The sequence below is a fragment of the Ciona robusta genome, chromosome 14 (assembly GCF_009617815.1).
Source record: "Ciona robusta chromosome 14, ASM961781v2".
In the NCBI taxonomy this organism is placed as follows: Eukaryota; Metazoa; Chordata; class Ascidiacea; order Phlebobranchia; family Cionidae; genus Ciona; species Ciona robusta.
The window spans coordinates 4341669-4360976 of record NC_143248.1 but is presented as its reverse complement, the minus strand read 5'-3'; the positions used below and the strand labels follow the sequence as shown (position 1 = coordinate 4360976).

At 32.5% G+C, this 19308-nt stretch overlaps 2 protein-coding genes across 3 annotated transcripts; both read left to right on the top strand.

The window, feature by feature from the left end:
• The first annotated feature begins 327 nt into the window (after positions 1 to 327).
• On the top strand, positions 328 to 18817 carry LOC149725184 (ubiquitin carboxyl-terminal hydrolase 38-like). Of its 2 annotated transcripts, none has more exons than XM_089892784.1 (16): positions 328 to 987; positions 1300 to 1420; positions 1875 to 2007; positions 2220 to 2455; positions 2901 to 3023; positions 3879 to 4019; positions 4410 to 4606; positions 5318 to 5486; positions 15064 to 15130; positions 15351 to 15415; positions 15667 to 15910; positions 16232 to 16308; positions 16571 to 16714; positions 17320 to 17470; positions 17774 to 18090; positions 18317 to 18817. In XM_089892784.1, the coding sequence occupies exons 1-16, from the start codon at positions 509 to 511 to the stop codon at positions 18455 to 18457; spliced, it is 2805 nt and encodes a 934-aa protein (XP_089748910.1). In that variant the 5' UTR covers positions 328 to 508; the 3' UTR covers positions 18458 to 18817. The 2 variants fall into 2 exon arrangements, with proteins under 2 accessions (XP_089748910.1, XP_089748909.1); XM_089892783.1 differs by lacking the exons at positions 328 to 987; positions 1300 to 1420; positions 1875 to 2007; ... (3 more) ...; positions 4410 to 4606; positions 5318 to 5486 and adding exons at positions 9344 to 9930; positions 10241 to 10361; positions 10815 to 10947; ... (3 more) ...; positions 13345 to 13541; positions 14253 to 14421.
• LOC149725185 (uncharacterized) lies at positions 5760 to 8880 on the top strand. Its single transcript, XM_089891943.1, has 7 exons — positions 5760 to 5796; positions 5945 to 6075; positions 6362 to 6505; positions 6646 to 6789; positions 7382 to 7565; positions 7866 to 7934; positions 8048 to 8880. The coding sequence occupies exons 1-7, from the start codon at positions 5760 to 5762 to the stop codon at positions 8614 to 8616; spliced, it is 1278 nt and encodes a 425-aa protein (XP_089748069.1). The 3' UTR covers positions 8617 to 8880.
• Positions 18818 to 19308: the final 491 nt, after the last annotated feature.

The window sequence follows — 19308 nt, the reverse complement described above, 5'->3', positions numbered from 1 at the left end:
ATCGTCGGGGAGAAGCTTGGTTTTGCTGGACTGCGCATATCCGCTTAAAACATTTTTTTTGCTTAGCTTTACCAGGTAGTTCCCCAGGGTTTCTCTCTGGTATAGCTTGGTTACCTAGCCCATTGTCATTATGTACTGCTGTGTATGGAGTATACGACACGGTTTAATTTAAAACTTATTTGCTGTATGGCTGTACGAGCGATGACGAAGGTTTTTCGGTAAATTTGTTTTGATGATGTAAATGTTCACAGAATTTGTAAGAAAAAACGGCGCTAGTCAACAAAATATATTTGCGTCAAGTGCCCAACATTTATCCACTCGTATAGTGTACAGTTAAGATTATCAGGTTTTAGCTCAGATTTACCAGTATGCGTAAAAGAATTTACTTTAGTATGGATTAGTGTATTTGTTATTTTATCATGTAGGCTACTCATTGACACTCTTCTAGACATTTTTTTGATATGGTTTAAAAGTAAAGTACATAAATAAAAACAGCGCTAGGTCAAAGATGGAACAAATTATATCAGGAATATTTCTTTCTGATCATTCTACAAAGGAGAAAAAAAAACTGTTTCAAGTTGTTTTGACCTCTGTGAAAAGCAAAACTGAATCTTTAACACAAGAGCAGCAGATTCGAATTTTTGAAAACTGTTTTAATTTTTTTCTCAGTGGAGATGAATTTCACAGCAGATATGCTGGCAATATCATCACGGAATATTTACCTTTTTGTAAAGAAGCATTGGATACTATGATGAGTGGAAAAAAAGCGGAGGAAATTGTAATTTCTGATGATAATCAAAATACGCAGAAAAATGCCACAACTTTAATTCGGCGCGTGAAATTAACTAATATTTTACTAACTGGTACACTACCGGAGTCAAAATCTCATCGGCATTTTGTTTTAATTATGAAGAGTGAAGTTTTACGACTGATGTACGATAGCAAGGAGCATGTCAGCTTTGCTGAGATCTGCCGACTTCTTATAAAGTAATATAACATAAATGTATTATGTAGACCTATACATACATCATTAAATAGGCATATTTCAAGCAACAAAATGTAGTGTAAACTTTAATTTTGAATTTGTCAACCTAAAGGACTGATGTTTTGTCTGCAATAAGGTGAGACACCATCAGGGTTTGCTGTTAAGTGTCCTTAACCCAGCAATATTAACAGCCTCAAACCAATTTCAGTTTTTTTATCAATTGTGTGGAATGTCAAATGAGTTTTTTTTTATTTATGGCTTACAATTTGGACAACCCATTAGTAACCATTGGTTATTTTACACTTTTTTCGTAGGCACCCCACTTGTATGCCTCCAATGAACAGAAATTTTCCTATGTGTACTTTATCAATTCACGCTATGAGTGACTTTGTCTTATTACAAGAAGATGTGAAAAACATAAACAACTACATCCAAGTAAGTATTCTGTTCTAAAAAATGACAATATTCCTGTTTTTCAAAATAAAAAAATTATTAGATTTAAACAAAACTTGTTTCAAACGTTTTTGAATAATTTAAATAATAACTGTGTTTTGTTACATCAGTATTTTGCCATACAGCAGATGCCATTCAATCACATGTTCTGTATTGCACCAAAATGTTGCAATCACTTTCAGTCTGGTGTGAAGTTGTGTAAAACTTGTCTATTAATTTCCTTTACCTACAATTCCTTTTGTAGTGACTCTAGAGATTCGTTAATTTGTTCTAATAAACCATTTTCATTGAAGTGTTAAAACACGCTATGTCTTATCCATTAACCATTTGCAATTTATCAAACCTATTTTAAAGGTATATATTTAGTCTTTTTTAGGCATATTAAAAAAGTATTGCAGTACCTACGAAAAATACTAGATGTTGTTAATTTTTACAGGATGTGCGTGATGTGGCGTTGTTATTGAACCATATTTGGACAAAAGCTCCAAACCTCCTATTTCCGTCACTAAAAGAAGTTTTTGATATTCTGTCAAACAGTAACATCACTGCTGAACCTTCCAATGCTTTAGGTAACTAATATTTATCGTAATATACAGAATTATTGGTGTGCAAAACAAAACTTTCCATTAGTGTACTAATGTATAAAGCTTTTACAATTTTTACTAACAAATACAACTTTCAAAATTTACACTTAAAAATACAACTTCAAAATTTCTTTGACACAATTTTTTTTTCATTTTCCAAGACCATATTTAACGGAATTTTCCATAAAATTTTCCAGGTTGCTTGGTGGAGCTCATACCATGTGAAGTAATTGATCAAGCTGTGAAACAAATCACACAAGACATGACAGTCCAGGACACCAATATGTATCTAGCACTTAACCGTATGGTTTCTTGGCTTGGCTGGCCAACAGCACAGAAAACTCATCTTTGGATTTTATCTTTTTTTAAACACTTAGCGGAACTAAATAAGTTTCAAATGCTGATAGATGTCACTCTAAAATCAATTGGAAAAGTGAGATAATTGTAACTAAGTAACTTATTCACCTTTTTTGGTATTATAACTTTTTCTTCATGATACCCTTTTTAAATTTTGGTGTTATAGGTTTTCTCATATGCCTTTTTAAATTTAGATATGCGCTGTATAAATCTTAGGTCTCTTGACAACATAGGACCCCACCTTTATAGAATAATTAGACATGGAAATAATAAAACATAAATGGCTTGTTTGTCTGCTAGGTGTAGCGACAACACTTTTTTCTCCCAATTAAATGTAAATATGTTTTAACTGTAAGCGTATTTTAACAACTGTCATTTCTAAATATATCCTTTCATTTTAAATATTATTCAATCTTTACTACCATGGTCGAAGAGACAAATAAATTTTTATTATTAGAAAATTGGACATGTTTGACACCTACTAAAAAACACAAATATAACATTCAAATAATTGGTTACAGGTTGTAGCTTGTATAAGACTTCCTCATGTTCGACCTTCAGCAGTTGCTGTGCTTGTTCATATGTTAATGAGTTGCCAACTTTCACCTGATGCATTTCATATTGTAGTTTCACAAATTCCAAAGGTAAATTAAATATGCTATACATATCTACATGTATTGACTGTTCTGCTGTATATTTATAAGTTGAATGTTTGTGTGTTTTTTAGGAATATATTTTGGTTTTAAAAACTTAACAGTGGACATACAGTTTGCGATTATATAACACAGATTTTGGCCAACTTTTTCTGTAACAGATTTTAATGAATAAACAACAGAAACATATCCTTTCTTTAACAGTTTTTATTCCACATAGTATATAAATCTTATTTGCACTTTTTTAATAAAGTGTTACAGTTTAAATTGGGTAAAGTGTAAGTATTGATGAATTAAATTTTAATATGCGTGGTTTGGGGATCTATACAGTCTAAAACTTTTTTTAAACTTTAAAGCGAACCTAAAATGTGTGCATATATAACACACAATTGCCAAAGTTATATTACAACACAATTTATATTGAAAGGGAAGCATAAGAGGTACTTCCCCACAGTAAATATTCAATTCCTGTTCTCATGGTTCAATTGCTTCCATAGAAAGCAGAACTAAACTGTTTTTGGGTTCCAAAGCCATGCTTTTTGACTGACATTTTTTCCCACACTTTTATTCATAGCATATTTTAAAAACTCGTCGTTTTGCTGTTAATTCTCTTCTCTTATGTGTTTTAATCATTTTGTCTTCGCTATTATTATTATATAATATCATAAAAAAATATATATATAATATACAATATCTTTTTAAGCACAAAGTTGGGCTTTTATTTAAAACTAGAAACATCGAGTTGAAACTAGAAAAATCCAGTTACACTGCCACAGTGTTTTATTAGGTTACAATATACATACCAGATGACAGATTTTACGACTATTTAATTTGTTTTTTTTTCAGCTTTTACAGTTTTTAGAAGGCGAAAATAAACCACAAGAAAATGAAACATATATTAAACAACTTGCCAACTTATGCTACTGTATGATGCATCTACATTCTGGTTTTCCAGATTTATATGATCCGGTTATTCATGCAATAAGTGTAAGTGGAAATATTGTGGGGTTTTTTTCTTTGGTAGCTGTACAATTTTGTAGATTGATAGCTGTACATTTTTGCTAAATAAATCTCTAAAACTGTGTTCAAAAAATATTCTTATCGTTTATTTAGTAGAACAGTCAGTTTTTTGGTATTTTAATATTTCATATTAATTGCTCCAACCTTGTGGTCCCTTATAGGTTGCCTAAATTGTTAATCATACATTACAAAAAAATATAAAAATAATATTCACTTACAAAATTACACATATGGTAGCTTGTAAGTCTGCACGAATTGTATGAAACAGAACGCCTAATAAATAAGTTACATCCAGTTTTCATTTCCATTTTCCTTAACTACTTTTCTTTATGATTTTAAAATTCTCTGTTTTTTAAGAAACACCCCAAACCAAGTGAAGAAGAAATCAATGAGGTTTTAAAATGCCCGACGTGGTCCGCTTCTTACGTTTCCACGTACCATTATTCATATCAAGTCGCACGACGCTCGACGGAGACCAACATGGCAGGCCTCGTAAACATGGGCAACACTTGTTTTATGAACAGCATTATACAAGCCTTGTACATGGCAGAAGAGTGAGTACAATTTTTTTAGTATTATCTGGGGCGACAGTGTCTTTAGTAAAAAAGTCTCTTGTGACATTTTTTTAGTAAAAAAAGTGGTAACATTTTTAATATACCGTTACACTTATACTCGTAAAACACAGGAAACCTTATTGATTTTTATGGTAAATGCATGTACTTTGTTCCTGCTTGTTTGTATAGATGCCTAACAACAGTGGAAAAGCTGCTGCTAGGTGTCTATACAAACTAAAACGGTAGTTAAGAGACGGCAGTTACAAACGTTATTAGATAAACTAATTATAAACTTCCTTTAAAAATGTTGTCCTTTTTGATCTGCACTATAGAATGCCATACCATTTCATAAGAGTATTCATTCTCTATTCAAATTTGTAAGCGTGCGTAGCGACGCACCTATTAGAAAACGAGAGAGAATGAGAGAGGGGAATACCCGGATATAATTTGCATACAATGAGTCCACGTTCCATTCATAAACTCAGCAGTTTCTCTTTTAGTTTATAGGTTCAAGACACTTTTTAAATTGTCCATTCAAATTGCTCAGGGATATTATGAATGTTTTTAAAATTTATAATAAACTGTATTATTATCATATTAATATTAGGTAATTAAAAGTTACTTCATGTAAAAAATATAAAACCCTGCAAATTTCTATGTGACATTGTGTATATGTTTCTAATTTTATTTGAAAACTAAATAAATTTGCAGGTTTCGTCAATTGGTACTTGTAAAATCGCGTGAATTCCCTACTACCTCAATATCAAGATATCTTGAAAAAACTTTCGCTTTTCTTTTGAAAACGAAACGTGAAGCCTTCCAACCAACGGAGATGGTCGAACATTCAAAACCTTCATGGTTTTCCCATGGCGCTCAACAGGTATTGTTGGTCATGTTTTTTAAAACAGATCTTCTGTTATTTGTTTGCGTATGTTTTGGCATCCTATAAAGTCAGGGTGAAATCATTTTTAAACAGCCTTTTTGGGCATTATTTTGTTTGCCCACGTTTTGACGTCTTATGCAGCTAGACTTCAACCTGGTAAAATCCTTTTAAAAACAGCTCTTCAGGCACTTATTTCTGTTTGTGTGTATTCGATGTCCTATACAAGCCTTCATTAGAGCAATATCATTTATTATTTGCTCAAGGGCAGGAATGAACTCGGTCAAACTGCGTGGCAGGAATGAACTCGGTCAAACTGCTCCAATCTAATAATACCTTTAAATTCTGTTTAATAGATTGCACCTTATGCTGGCAGGAATGAACTCGGTCAAACTGGCAGGAATGAACTCGGTCAAACTGCTCGAGTATTAAGATGTTTAGAGCGGAATACACTTAAGCATGTGGTTTACGTTTTACGACGAGGCAAACAGACCTCTATGCTGAACATCTTGATTGGCATTACCGAGTCAACCGGAAAGATAAGGAAGGTTTCGTCCAATCACATCGTTCGCTATATCCTGCTGCAGGGGTGAGTGTAAATGATTTATCAGAATGTTTTTCTTTGGCCGTCTTTTTTAAATTTTTCTTGTGCGTAGAAATGTGTAAATTTTCCTTTTTTTTAAAAATATCGTTTTCCAGTATTTTTATGTTTTTAAATAGTTTTTTTCTTTTTTATTAAAACATCCTGTTCTAGTACTTTTGTATCAGGTGGTAATTAATGTTTAATCATTTTTTTTTATATATCTTGTTCCATTTGCAACAAATGTTAATTAGTGATTTGTACATAAAAAACCAAAACCACCCAAATATTCCAGGAATGGATTTGCTTTGAAGAAGTTGTTGACCCCGAAGAAAAAGCGAAAAACCCATTTAATGAGGACCCAGTAAAAGGGGAATTCCCTGGGGCAAATGAGGAAAATGACTTGACAGTTCCGTTAACAGGGCGCCCTGGAGAGGATGTGAGTTTAATATTTTAAAAAAATGTTAAAATAAATTTAAACATTGCAGTTTTTGTGTCCATTTAAAAAATAAATTTCTTAAAAAAAATGAAAATGTTGTGCTATTACAGCCAACTAATTAAACTTTAAACAAACTACAGATTTGCAAAGTATGCAAAGAAGCATTTGAAACATTCTACAATGAAAATGATGATGAATGGCAGTTTGCTAACTGTGTTAAAGTCGATGATGACAACTTCCATCCAAGCTGTTATGAAGATAATTATAATTCAAGCTCACTTATTGTAAGTTTAACTTCCTGTTTTGTAATCTAGCAAAGTGATGTCAATATTGACATAACTTAGTTTATCGTGTACTGAACTTTAGCAACTTAACTTGTATGGCCATACAGGATTAATAGTTCATACACACATTCTTAAATTTACATATTGTTAAGTTAAGTTTTGTACTAATATATGCAGATTCTGCTTTTTGTACTAATATATGCAGACTCTGTTTTATGTACTAATGTATGCAGTTTCTGCTTTTTGTACTAATGTTGGCAGTTTCTGCTTTTTGTACTAATGTATGCAGATTCTGTTTTTTGTACTAATATATGCAGATTCTGCGTTTTGTACTAAAATATGCAGACTCTGTTTTTTGTACTAATATATGCAGATTCTGCTTTTCTTTTTGTACTAAAATATGCAGATTCTGCTTTTTGTACTAATATATGCAGATTCTGATTTTTGTACTAATATATGCAGATTCTGCTTTTTGTACTAATATATGCAGATTCTGCATTTTGTACTAATGTATGCAGTTTCTGAGTTTACATACATTATACAACTTATTATAGTTACATAATTTATGTATAAATTTAAATGCATTTTTCAGACCCCTATCAAGGCTCCTTTATACAGCCCACTTGATTCTGTGAAAGAGGAAATTCCAGGCTTGGATAATTCTCCTCAGATAAAGGAGGAACCTCAGTCTGAAGATGAAAAGATGGAAGAATCAGAAGTTCCGGAAAAATCTGAAGTTTTTATCAAAACTGAAGTGCAAACTGATTTTCCTAATGGTGAGATAAATAATGAAACTTAAATTTTTTTAAAAATGCTATGTAACAATAACTTTTATAGACAAATCATTTCTGTTTTTAAAATACTATATAAATATAACATTATTAAAATCATACCGTTCCTGTTTTAAATGCTCTGTAATTATATTTTATAGACATATACTTTGTGAAAATTTAAAACTGTAATAGGTAACAGTAAGTGCCACAGGCACCTAACCTGAGGTTGCAGAGTAAGCAGGCTAACCCTGGAATAATCTAAGCTGTACTAATCACTATTTTAAAATATCTTGTAACATACAGATGTATTGGAAGATTTGGTGAATAAAGAAAATGAAATGATTATGAATGAAAACACTGAACAGTCTCAAGGCAAGTTATTTGTATTTAAAATCATTTTTTCAAAAATACTCAAATCAATGTTGGTGGTGCAAGTTCACTTTACGACTTAATGTTTGAATTATTCATGTTTTGTTTTCATGCAGATACTGAAAAAAGGCAGGAACCTGTTGCACAAGATACCAACTCCAATTCTATGCAAGATAACTGTGATGTCACAAACACAGTTGATGATGTCACAACTACTGGTGATGACATAGGTGCAGCGATTAAAGATGCTTTGTTATCTGATGGGACTTCACCTCGTCAAAATACCACTGTTGATGTCATAGCTCCTGATGATGTCACTACTGATGACATCACAGCCCCTAATGATGTCACTACTGATGATATCACAGCCTCTGATGATGTCACTACTGATGACATCACAGCTCCCAATGATGTCACTACTGATGACATCACAGCTCCCAATGATGTCACTACGGATGACATCACAGCTTCCAATGATGTCACTACGGATGACATCAAAGATGCTCCACAAACCGAAAATGTCAAACCTAAGGATGGCGTCATTAATGACGTTCCGAACGGTGATAATTCACATTCTGATGTCACAGAGAAAGACGTCAAAGCGCAGGATGACGTCACAGATATGGACACCACTAGTGCGGTTGTTTTAGATAATATTCTCAGCGAAAATTCCGATAATTTATGATAATAAAAACCAAAATATGTGAAGAAACAGTTTTGTTTTCGCCTCAAAAGTAAAAGTAAAAACGATTTTGTTATAAACTGTCAATTTTTGTTTTTCGTTCCACGTTTTTGTGAAGAAGTGCACGCAAGATAATTGCGGAATAAACTGTGAAGGTCTGATGTTGCATCCAGGCAACTCCTTGTTAGATTGGTTGGGTGTTTTACTGGGTTTTGTTCGTTAAAGCATCGTTAGTAGCGGAAATTCAATAAAAATTAAACACCAATACATGTTGTGGATTAGTTTATACGGGGCTTGATTACACAATGTCTGAAAAAAGTGTGAAAATGCACCCATCGTCGAGGAGAAGCTTGGTTGTGCTGGACCGCGCATATCCGCTTAAAACATTTTTTTGCTTAGCTTTACCAGGTAGTTCCCCAGGGTTTCTCTCAGTTATAGCTTGGTTACCTAGCCCATTGTTATTATGTACGGCTGTGTATGGAGTACACGACACGGTTTAATTTAAAACTTATTTGCTGTATGGCTGTACGAGCGATGACGAAGGTTTTTCGGTAAATTTGTTTTGATGATGTAATGTTCACAGAATTTGTAAGAAAAACCGACGCTAGTCAACAAAACATATTTGCGTCAAGTGCCCAACATTTAGCCACTCGTATAGTGTACAGTTAAGATTATCAGGTTTTAGCTCAGATTTACCAGTATTCGTAAAAGAATTTACTTTAGTATGGATTAGTGTATTTGTTATTTTATCATGTAGGCTACTCATTGACACTCTTCTAGAGTTTTTTTGATATGGTTTAAAAGTAAAGTACATAGATAAAAAAGCGTTAGGTCAAAGATGGAACAAATTATATCAGGAATATTTCTTTCTGATCATTCTACAAAGGAGAAAAAGAAACTGTTTCAAGTTGTTTTGACTTCTGTGAAAAGCAAAACTGAATCTTTAACACAAGAGCAGCAGATTCGAATTTTTGAAAACTGTTTTAATTTTTTTCTCAGTGGAGATGAATTTCACAGCAGATATGCTGGCAATATTATCACGCAATATTTACCTTTTTGTAAAGAAGCATTGGATACTATGATGAGTGGAAAAAAAGCGGAGGAAATTGTAATTTCTGATGATAATCAAAATACGCAGAAAAATGCCACAACTTTAATTCGGCGCGTGAAATTAACTAATATTTTACTAACTGGTACACTACCGGAGTCAAAATCTCATCGGCATTTTGTTTTAATTATGAAGAGTGAAGTTTTACGACTGATGTACGATAGCAAGGAGCATGTCAGCTTTGCTGAGATCTGCCGACTTCTTATAAAGTAATATAACATAAATATATTATGTAGACCTATACATACATCATTAAATAGGCATATTTCAAGCAACAAAATTTAGTGTAAAGTTTAATTTTGAATTTGTCAAGCTAAAGGACTGATCCTTCGTCTGCACGAAGGTGAGACACCATCAGGGTTTGCTGTTAAGTGTCCTTAACCCTGCAATATCAGCAGCCTCAAACCAATTTCATTTTTTATGAATTGTGTGGAATGTCAAATGTGTTTTTTTTTATTTATGGCTTACAATTTGGACAACCCATTAGTAACCATTGGTTATTTTACACTTTTTTCGTAGGCACCCCACTTGTATGCCTCCAATGAACAGAAATTTTCCTATGTGTACTTTATCAATTCACGCTATGAGTGACTTTGTCTTATTACAAGAAGATGTGAAAAACATAAACAACTATATCCAAGTAAGTATTCTGTTTTAAAAAATGACAAATTTCCTGTTTTTCAAAATAAAAATATTATTAGATTTAAACAAAACTTGTTTCAAACGTTTTTGAATAATGTATATAACAACTGTGTTTTGTTACATCAGTATTTTGCCATAGAGCAGATGCCATTCAATCACATGTTTTGTATTGCACCAAAATGTTGCAATCACTTTCAGTCTGGTGTAAAGTTGTGTTAAACTTGTCTATTAATTTCCTTTACCTACAATTCCGTTTGCAGTGACTTTAGTGATTCGTTAATTTGTTTTAATAAACCATTTTCATTAAAGTGTTAAAACACGCTATGTCTTATCCATTTACCATTTGCAATTTATCAAACCTATTTTAAAGGTATATAGTTACTCTTTTTTAAGCATATTAAAAAAGTATTGCAGTACCAACGTAAAATACTAAATGTTGTAATTTTTACAGGATGTGCGTGATGTGGCGTTGTTATTGAACCATATTTGGACAAAAGCCCCAAACCTGTTATTTCCGTCACTAAAAGAAGTTTTTGATATTCTGTCAAATAGCAACATCACTGCTGAACCTTCCAATGCTTTAGGTAACAATTTTTATATTTTGTAATATACAGAAATATTAGTGTGAAAACTTTTCATTAGTGTACTAATGTATAAACTCTTAAAATTTACAGTAAAAAATACAACTTCTAAAATTTACACTAAAGATACAACTTCAATTTTTTTTTTCTCCAAAGTACTTTTTTGATGCCTTATTACTAAGCCCAATTTAACAGAATTTTCCATAAAATTTTCCAGGTTGCCTGGTGGAGCTCATACCATGTGAAGTAATTGATCAAGCTGTGAAACAAATCACACAAGACATGACAGTCCAGGACACCAATATGTATCTAGCACTTAACCGTATGGTTTCTTGGCTTGGCTGGCCAACAGCACAGAAAACTCATCTTTGGATTTTATCTTTTTTTAAACACTTAGCAGAACTAAATAAGTTTCAAATGCTGATAGATGTCACTCTAAAATCAATTGGAAAAGTGAGATAATTGTAACTAAGTAACTTATTCACCTTTTTTGGTATTATAACTTTTTCTTCATGATACCCTTTTTAAATTTTGGTATTATAGGTTTTCTCATATGCCTTTTTAAATTTAGATGTATAAATCTTAGGTCTCTTGACAACATAGGACCCCACCTTTATAGAATAATTAGACATGGAAATAATAAAACATAAATGGCTTGTTTGTCTGCTAGGTGTAGCGACAACACTTTTTTCTCCCAATTAAATGTAAATATGTTTTAACTGTAAGCGTATTTTAACAACTGTCATTTCTAAATATATCCTTTCATTTTAAATATTATTCAATCTTTACTACCATGGTCGAAGAGACAAATAAATTTTTATTATTAGAAAATTGGACATGTTTGACACCTACTAAAAAACACAAATATAACATTCAAATAATTGGTTACAGGTTGTAGCTTGTATAAGACTTCCTCATGTTCGACCGTCAGCAGTTGCTGTGCTTGTTCATATGTTAATGAGTTGCCAACTTTCACCTGATGCATTTCATATTGTAGTTTCACAAATTCCAAAGGTAAATTAAATATGCTATACATATCTATATGTATTGACTGTTCTGCTGTATATTTATAAGTTGAATGTTTGTGTGTTTTTTAGGAATATATTTTGGTTTTAAAAACTTAACAGTGGACATACAGTTTGCGATTATATAACACAGATTTTGGCCAACTTTTTCTGTAACAGATTTTAATGAATAAACAACAGAAACATATCCTTTCTTTAACAGTTTTTATTCCACATAGTATATAAATCTTATTTGCACTTTTTTAATAAAGTGTTACAGTTTAAATTGGGTAAAGTGTAAGTATTGATGAATTAAATTTTAATATGTGTGGTTTGGGGATCTATACAGTCTAAAACTTTTTTTAAACTTTAAAGCGAACCTAAAATGTGTGCATATATAACACACAATTGCCAAAGTTATATTACAACACAATTTATATTGAAAGGGAAGCATAAGAGGTACTTCCCCACAGTAAATATTCAATTCCTGTTCTCATGGTTCAATTGCTTCCATAGAAAGCAGAACTAAACTGTTTTTGGGTTCCAAAGCCATGCTTTTTGACTGACATTTTTTCCCACACTTTTATTCATAGCATATTTTAAAAACTCGTCGTTTTGCTGTTAATTCTCTTCTCTTATGTGTTTTAATCATTTTATCTTCGCTATTATTATTATATAATATCATAAAAAAATATATATATAATATACAATATCTTTTTAAGCACAAAGTTGGGCTTTTATTTAAAACTAGAAAAATCGAGTTGAAACTAGAAAAATCCAGTTACACTGCCACAGTGTTTTATTAGATTACAATATACATACCAGATGACAGATTTTACGACTATTTAATTTGATTTTTTTTCAGCTTTTACAGTTTTTAGAAGGCGAAAATAAACCACAAGAAAATGAAACATATATTAAACAACTTGCCAACTTATGCTACTGTATGATGCATCTACATTCTGGTTTTCCAGATTTATATGATCCACTTATTCATGCAATAAGTGTAAGTGGAAATATTGTGGGGTTTTTTTCTTTGGTAGCTGTACAATTTTGTAGATTGATAGCTGTACATTTTTGCTAAATAAATCTCTAAAACTGTGTTCAAAAAATATTCTTATCGTTTATTTAGTAGAACAGTCAGTTTTTTGGTATTTTAATATTTCATATTAATTGCTCCAACCTTGTGGTCCCTTATAGGTTGCCTAAATTGTTAATCATACATTACAAAAAAATATATAAATAATATTCACTTACAAATTTACACATATGGTAGCTTGTAAGTCTGCACGAATTGTATGAAACAGAACGCCTAATAAATAAGTTACATCCAGTTTTCATTTCCATTTTCCTTAACTACTTTTCTTTATGATTTTAAAACTCTCTGTTTTTTAAGAAACACCCCAAACCAAGTGAAGAAGAAATCAATGAGGTTTTAAAATGCCCGACGTGGTCCGCTTCTTACGTTTCCACGTACCATTATTCATATCAAGTCGCACAACGCTCGACCGAGACCAACATGGCAGGCCTCGTAAACATGGGCAACACATGTTTTATGAACAGCATTATACAAGCCTTGTACATGGCAGAAGAGTGAGTACAATTTTTTTAGTATTATCTGGGGCAACAGTGTTTTTAGTAAAAAAGTCTCTTGTGACATTTTTTTAGTAAAAAAAGTGGTAACATTTTTAATATACCGTTACACTTATACTCGTAAAACACAGGAAACCTTATTGATTTTTATGGTAAATGCATGTACTTTGTTCCTGCTTGTTTGTATAGATGCCTAACAACAGTGGAAAAGCTGCTGTTAGGTGTCTATACAAACTAAAACCGTAGTTAAAAGATGGCAGTTACAAACGTTATTAGATAAACTAATTATAAACTTCCTTTGAAAATGTTGTCCTTTTTGATCTGCACTATAGAATGCCATACCATTTCATAATAGTATTCATTCTCTATTCAAATTTGTAAGCGTGCGTAGCGACGCGCCTATTAGAAAACGAGAGAGAATGAGAGAGGGGAATACCCGGATATAATTTGCATACAATGAGTCCACGTTCCATTCATAAACTCAGCAGTTTCTCTTTTAGTTTATAGGTTCAAGACACTTTTTAAATTGTCCATTCAAATTGCTCAGGGATATTATGAATGTTTTTAAAATTTATAATAAACTGTATTATTATCATATTAATATTAGGTAATTAAAAGTTACTTCATGTAAAAAATATAAAACCCTGCAAATTTCTATGTGACATTGTGTATATGTTTCTAGTTTTATTTGAAAACTAAATAAATTTGCAGGTTTCGTCAATTGGTACTTGTAAAATCGCGTGAATTCCCTACTACCTCAATATCAAGATATCTTGAAAAAACTTTCGCTTTTCTTTTGAAAACGAAACGTGAAGCCTTCCAACCAACGGAGATGGTCGAACATTCAAAACCTTCATGGTTTTCCTATGGCGCTCAACAGGTTTTGTTGGTCATGTTTTTTAAAACAGATCTTCTGTTATTTGTTTGCGTACCTATATTTTGGCATCCTATAAAGTTAGCAGGAAATCATTTTTAAACAGCCTTTTTGGGCATTATTTTGTTTGCTGACGTTTTGACGTCCCATGCAGTTAGACTTCAACCTGGTAAAATCCTTTTAAAAACAGCTCTTCAGGCACTTATTTCTGTTTTTGTGTATTCGATGTCCTATACAAGCCTTCATTAGAGCAATATCATTCCTGTACAATACACCCAGCTACAGTTTATATGCTGTTGGTCATGATTTAACAATAAATGAATAAATGTAACTTATTTATTCTGTGTGGCGGAAAATTGAGAGTCGTTATAACATAAGTGTTCTGTTTCATAGACCTTGTGCCGGCTTTTGAGTTATAAAATTACCAGATATTCAACTTTGTAGCTTGTAGGTAATTATTACACCCCATAATGGTAGCAGCATTCACAGTGCCCAAACATCAATAACTTTAGAATTATGTTTGGAGAATAAAAATAACATATTTCATGTAATAAAATAGTCTTGTCTGTTATGTTCTCATTTGCAAGACTAGCTCTCCAACCTACAAGTTGTTAACATTGGTTTTAAGACATTGCTTTTGATTTACAGGATTGTTCTGAGTATGTTAAATATTTGCTAGAAGCATTGAATGAGGAATTCAAGGAACACTCGAAAGGTACTTTACAACATATATGTAAATATAAGGGATATTTTTGAGAAATAGATCAAACAATAAAAAACACAAATTGTCTGCTCAGTTTTAATGCAAACATGGTAGCCTATGTATTTGTTATGCTTTTCATATTGAACGTTTTGGTGTAAAAACGAAAACCATCTTTAGTCATCATTTTGAAACAGAGCGCACACAATATAATACAAAGCTAATAATTTGGCAGGAACTAAAGATTCTGTTGCACAAGCTGGAACATCTGCAACAGAAAGCCCAGCAGCTAAAGTGCAGGTAAAATGCTAATTTAGATTTATTTTAGCGATCAAACAGAAAAAATCTTGTCAAAATTTATGATATAGTTTATAGATACATATGTTTTTGCTCTTTAATTGGAAATAAATTTGAATACTCTGACACTAGGAGCAAGTGATCTTGGGCAAGACTGTGTGAAACAGAACACGCATATTATAATGAATGTCATTGCCGCGCCACGCAAAGATAAGTTATATTCATCACTTATTGATGTCCTTAATTTTCCACAGAAACAAAGCAAAGAAATATCAATATCTGAGTTTTTCCATGGAAGAGTTAAAACTTTAATAAAATGTTCAACTTGTAAATTCGTTTCAACAAGAGAAGAAGAGTTTCTTGACCTTGCGTTACCCCTAAATAAAGCCTATGAAAGGGAAACACCCTCAACTGGGTCAGGGGGTTGCGAGTTGGGGTTAAAACCCGAAGCTTCAAACCCCCAACCCAGCACCTCTAATCAGGGACAAGAAAATACAGGTAATTTGACTTAAATAAAAAAAAATGTTTTATTCAATACTGGGTATAATGGTTATCGTGTCTGCCTCTAACCTGGAGGTTATAAGTTCAAGGCTCGCTGCTGCCACCATTGTGAGTGTATGTGTCTTTCGGCAAGACACTTGGTTGCTAATGTGTTGTCTATAATTGTCAGCAACACAGAGTGTGTGTGAAACAGAACACCAATGTTATATTGACTGTCGTTTTATGGCCTTATGGGGATAAAGCAAGCTGCATGCATTCACATATTTTTACTTATTTACTATTAATGTACCAGTACATTGTTTTCTCTTGTTACAAAAGGTTCACCGATGGATACTGAAGGAGCTACACCATTTGTGGGTGGTGAAGATTGTACTGTGCATGGTAGAGCCATACAGGTAATTATAATTTGTACTAATATACCGTGGTTTATGTAATTATAATATAATGTAAATTTTGGGAAAAACATATATGTTGCCACAAAATAACTGGGAGTCTGGGAGTATAGCGTATAGGGCATATGAAAAATACACCATTTATTTTAATATAAAACCCTATAATACAGTGATCCACAAAAAGAATAATTTCCAAAAAAATTAAAAATATTGACCACTAAATCCCGGTTTAAACCGGTTTTATTCGAAATATTATGGTCTCTAGGTGGAGGAATCAATAGAAGAAGACACAGAAGAAGATGTTATCTCAAGGAATCATGATCTGGATGATCTTATTCATCAAAATCTTGTGGATGAAACCTTGGATGGAAGTAATAAATATAAATGCCCAATATGTGATGATTTAAGAGTAAGTAGTTTGTGATGTCTGTTTCTCCACAACAGTCAACCTTTTTAGCTTACGGACAATCTTTTTCAACCTTTTTAGCTTACGGACAACATTTTTTAACCTTTTAGGCTTCTCAACCTTTTTAGCTTACGGAGCGGTACTGTTTGACATAGAGTAGGTTAAGAGAAAATGGGACACCTTTTAATTCCATTTTCTCCTTTTATTTGGTAGTGAACAAAGAACATTTAAATAATTATTGAAACATAAGCTCGCAACTCCCATAGACCGTTGTTAATTGTTTAAAACACAATCAGGGTATTTGGATATTATGCGCTAAAAAGTGTCCCATCTTCCCCCACCCCACTATATCATATTTGAACAGTTTTTTTAATGTTTTATCTTTTAGTGTGGGTATAAATGTCATTTAGTTTTTCAGCAGCATTTGTATTTCACGTGCTAGGGGTAATGGGCCAGTTACAGCCTAAATATCAGGTCCTATGGTGTGTCATACTGCAGGGCCTCACCCATGTAGAATAGGACACATGTCAGTGCCACAACAGATAAATCAGTTGTTAGATCCAAAGTTCAGACACCAAGTTTCAAAATTTAAATGTTTTTTTCCACAGAAAGCACAAAAGAAAACTGTCTTTACAAAATTACCTGTTTATTTGATGATTACTTTGATGAGATTTACCTACAATACAAAACTGCAGAGAAGAACTAAAATTATGGATCATGTTAATATACCACAAGAAATTGAAATACCCCTCTCTAATGGTAAACAATTTAATAATATTTATATTAATAATTATTTAATAAATTTTTGAATAATTGGATTATGTTACTTATTTGGTTTTCGCTCGTGTAGCAGGGCAAAGACAGTTGTTATAACACAGGTGTTCTGTTTCATAAACCTTCTGGCCGCTTACGAGTTACCATGTATGTAACTTTGTGGGGGATTATTGTTTAGAATTTCTTATTAAATAACTGCAACAAACAGATTGAAAGGTTTAACAAGGAGCTAAATATGTTCAGTTCAAATTATGAGTATTGAAAACTTGTTTTACCTTTCTTACACAGATAATACTGAAGGATATCAAAAATATAAACTTTGGGCAGTAGTTGTGCATTCTGGCACCTCAGCAGAAAGTGGGCATTACTATTGTTATGGTCGTAAAATCTACAAAGAATCAGAACGTTGGTATCTTTTCAATGACAGTCATGTTTCTTTTGCCCCCTTTAGCAGTATAAAGAATTTGACCGGGCGGTATGCTGTAGATACGCCATATATGTTAATGTACGCACGCTGTGATAGAATAGCTCCTACAGAAGGGGTAGAAGTTGTAAGCGAAGTTCTATCAGCGGTAATTGAAGATGATAATAATAAATTTGAAAAGGTAAGTCTTTGTAGGAAGTTGTTAATACTGGGGAGAACTTGTCGAAAAAAAATTTTTTTTTTTGTAAAAAGTCAGCCATACTGCGAGACATCATCAGGGTTTGCTGTTGACTATCAGATGATCTTTTTAAACTTATAATACATGCACAAGCAGGAACAACATATAAAAAATGTTTTTTCAACTTTTTTGGGGGAGTTTGCAGATTAATAATGTATTTTTTCCATAGGAGCAAAAATTAGCATCTGAGCGAGCTACAGCTTCTTCTATTTCCAATATTCTCGGCTGGAACAATGATAATGACCCACCACCCCCCTCGTGTGGTGGTGGTGACGGTACAGGCATAGGTGGAAATCGTCTCGTATTTTAGTGTTGCCTACTGCGCATGCGTTTTCACAAAAAAAAGAAGAAAATATTAGCAACCAACTTATTTTTTTACTTTGCTTCTATTTATTGCTTATACTGAAAGACCTACAAGCTGCAAATGTGCGATACTTTTATAAAAATTACCAAGTGTGTATCGAGTATTGAGCCAAATCTGGCCTAAATCCAGGTTCTTATCAAGGACCTCACCTATATAAAGGAAAATATTACCAAGCTTATTTAACCTAATCTAAGTGTATTTCTATTACATTTTCGGTAATTTAATTTGAATAATTTTTAACGTATTTACGAAAAGTTCTATTTAATCAATGTAAGGCAATAAAATAGTTCAATTCAATTTTAAAAAGATTTGCTTTGATTCGATTTTATTTTTCTTTGCTGCTCCATTGCGGATAAATTATTTCACTTTTTAACATGATGATACCCACCATATATGATAAATATTGTTTGTCAAAAACATAAAAGGTCTGTATTGGATGTAAAAAGAGTGATGGCCGTAAACTGTCTATAACAGACGTAAAATGTTTTTAACAGTCGTGAAATGTCCATAGGGAACTTTAAATGCCTGTATTTGACATAAATTGTGCGTGACAGTCAAAAAGTGTCTGTTACTTTCGTAAAATATCATTGCGATTAAAAATGCACATTGCAGACATACGCAGTACATGCCATCGTAAAATTTCTCCAAGAATATAACATGTCTGGCGGACAGTCAAAAAATACGTGTTATAGCGACTGTCGTTTTCAGGGGAAGATTAAAGTAAGTTACATTCATTCGTTCAATGTCCCTGCCTGACCTGAAATATGCAAGACAGCTGTTTCTGTAATTGTCACAAA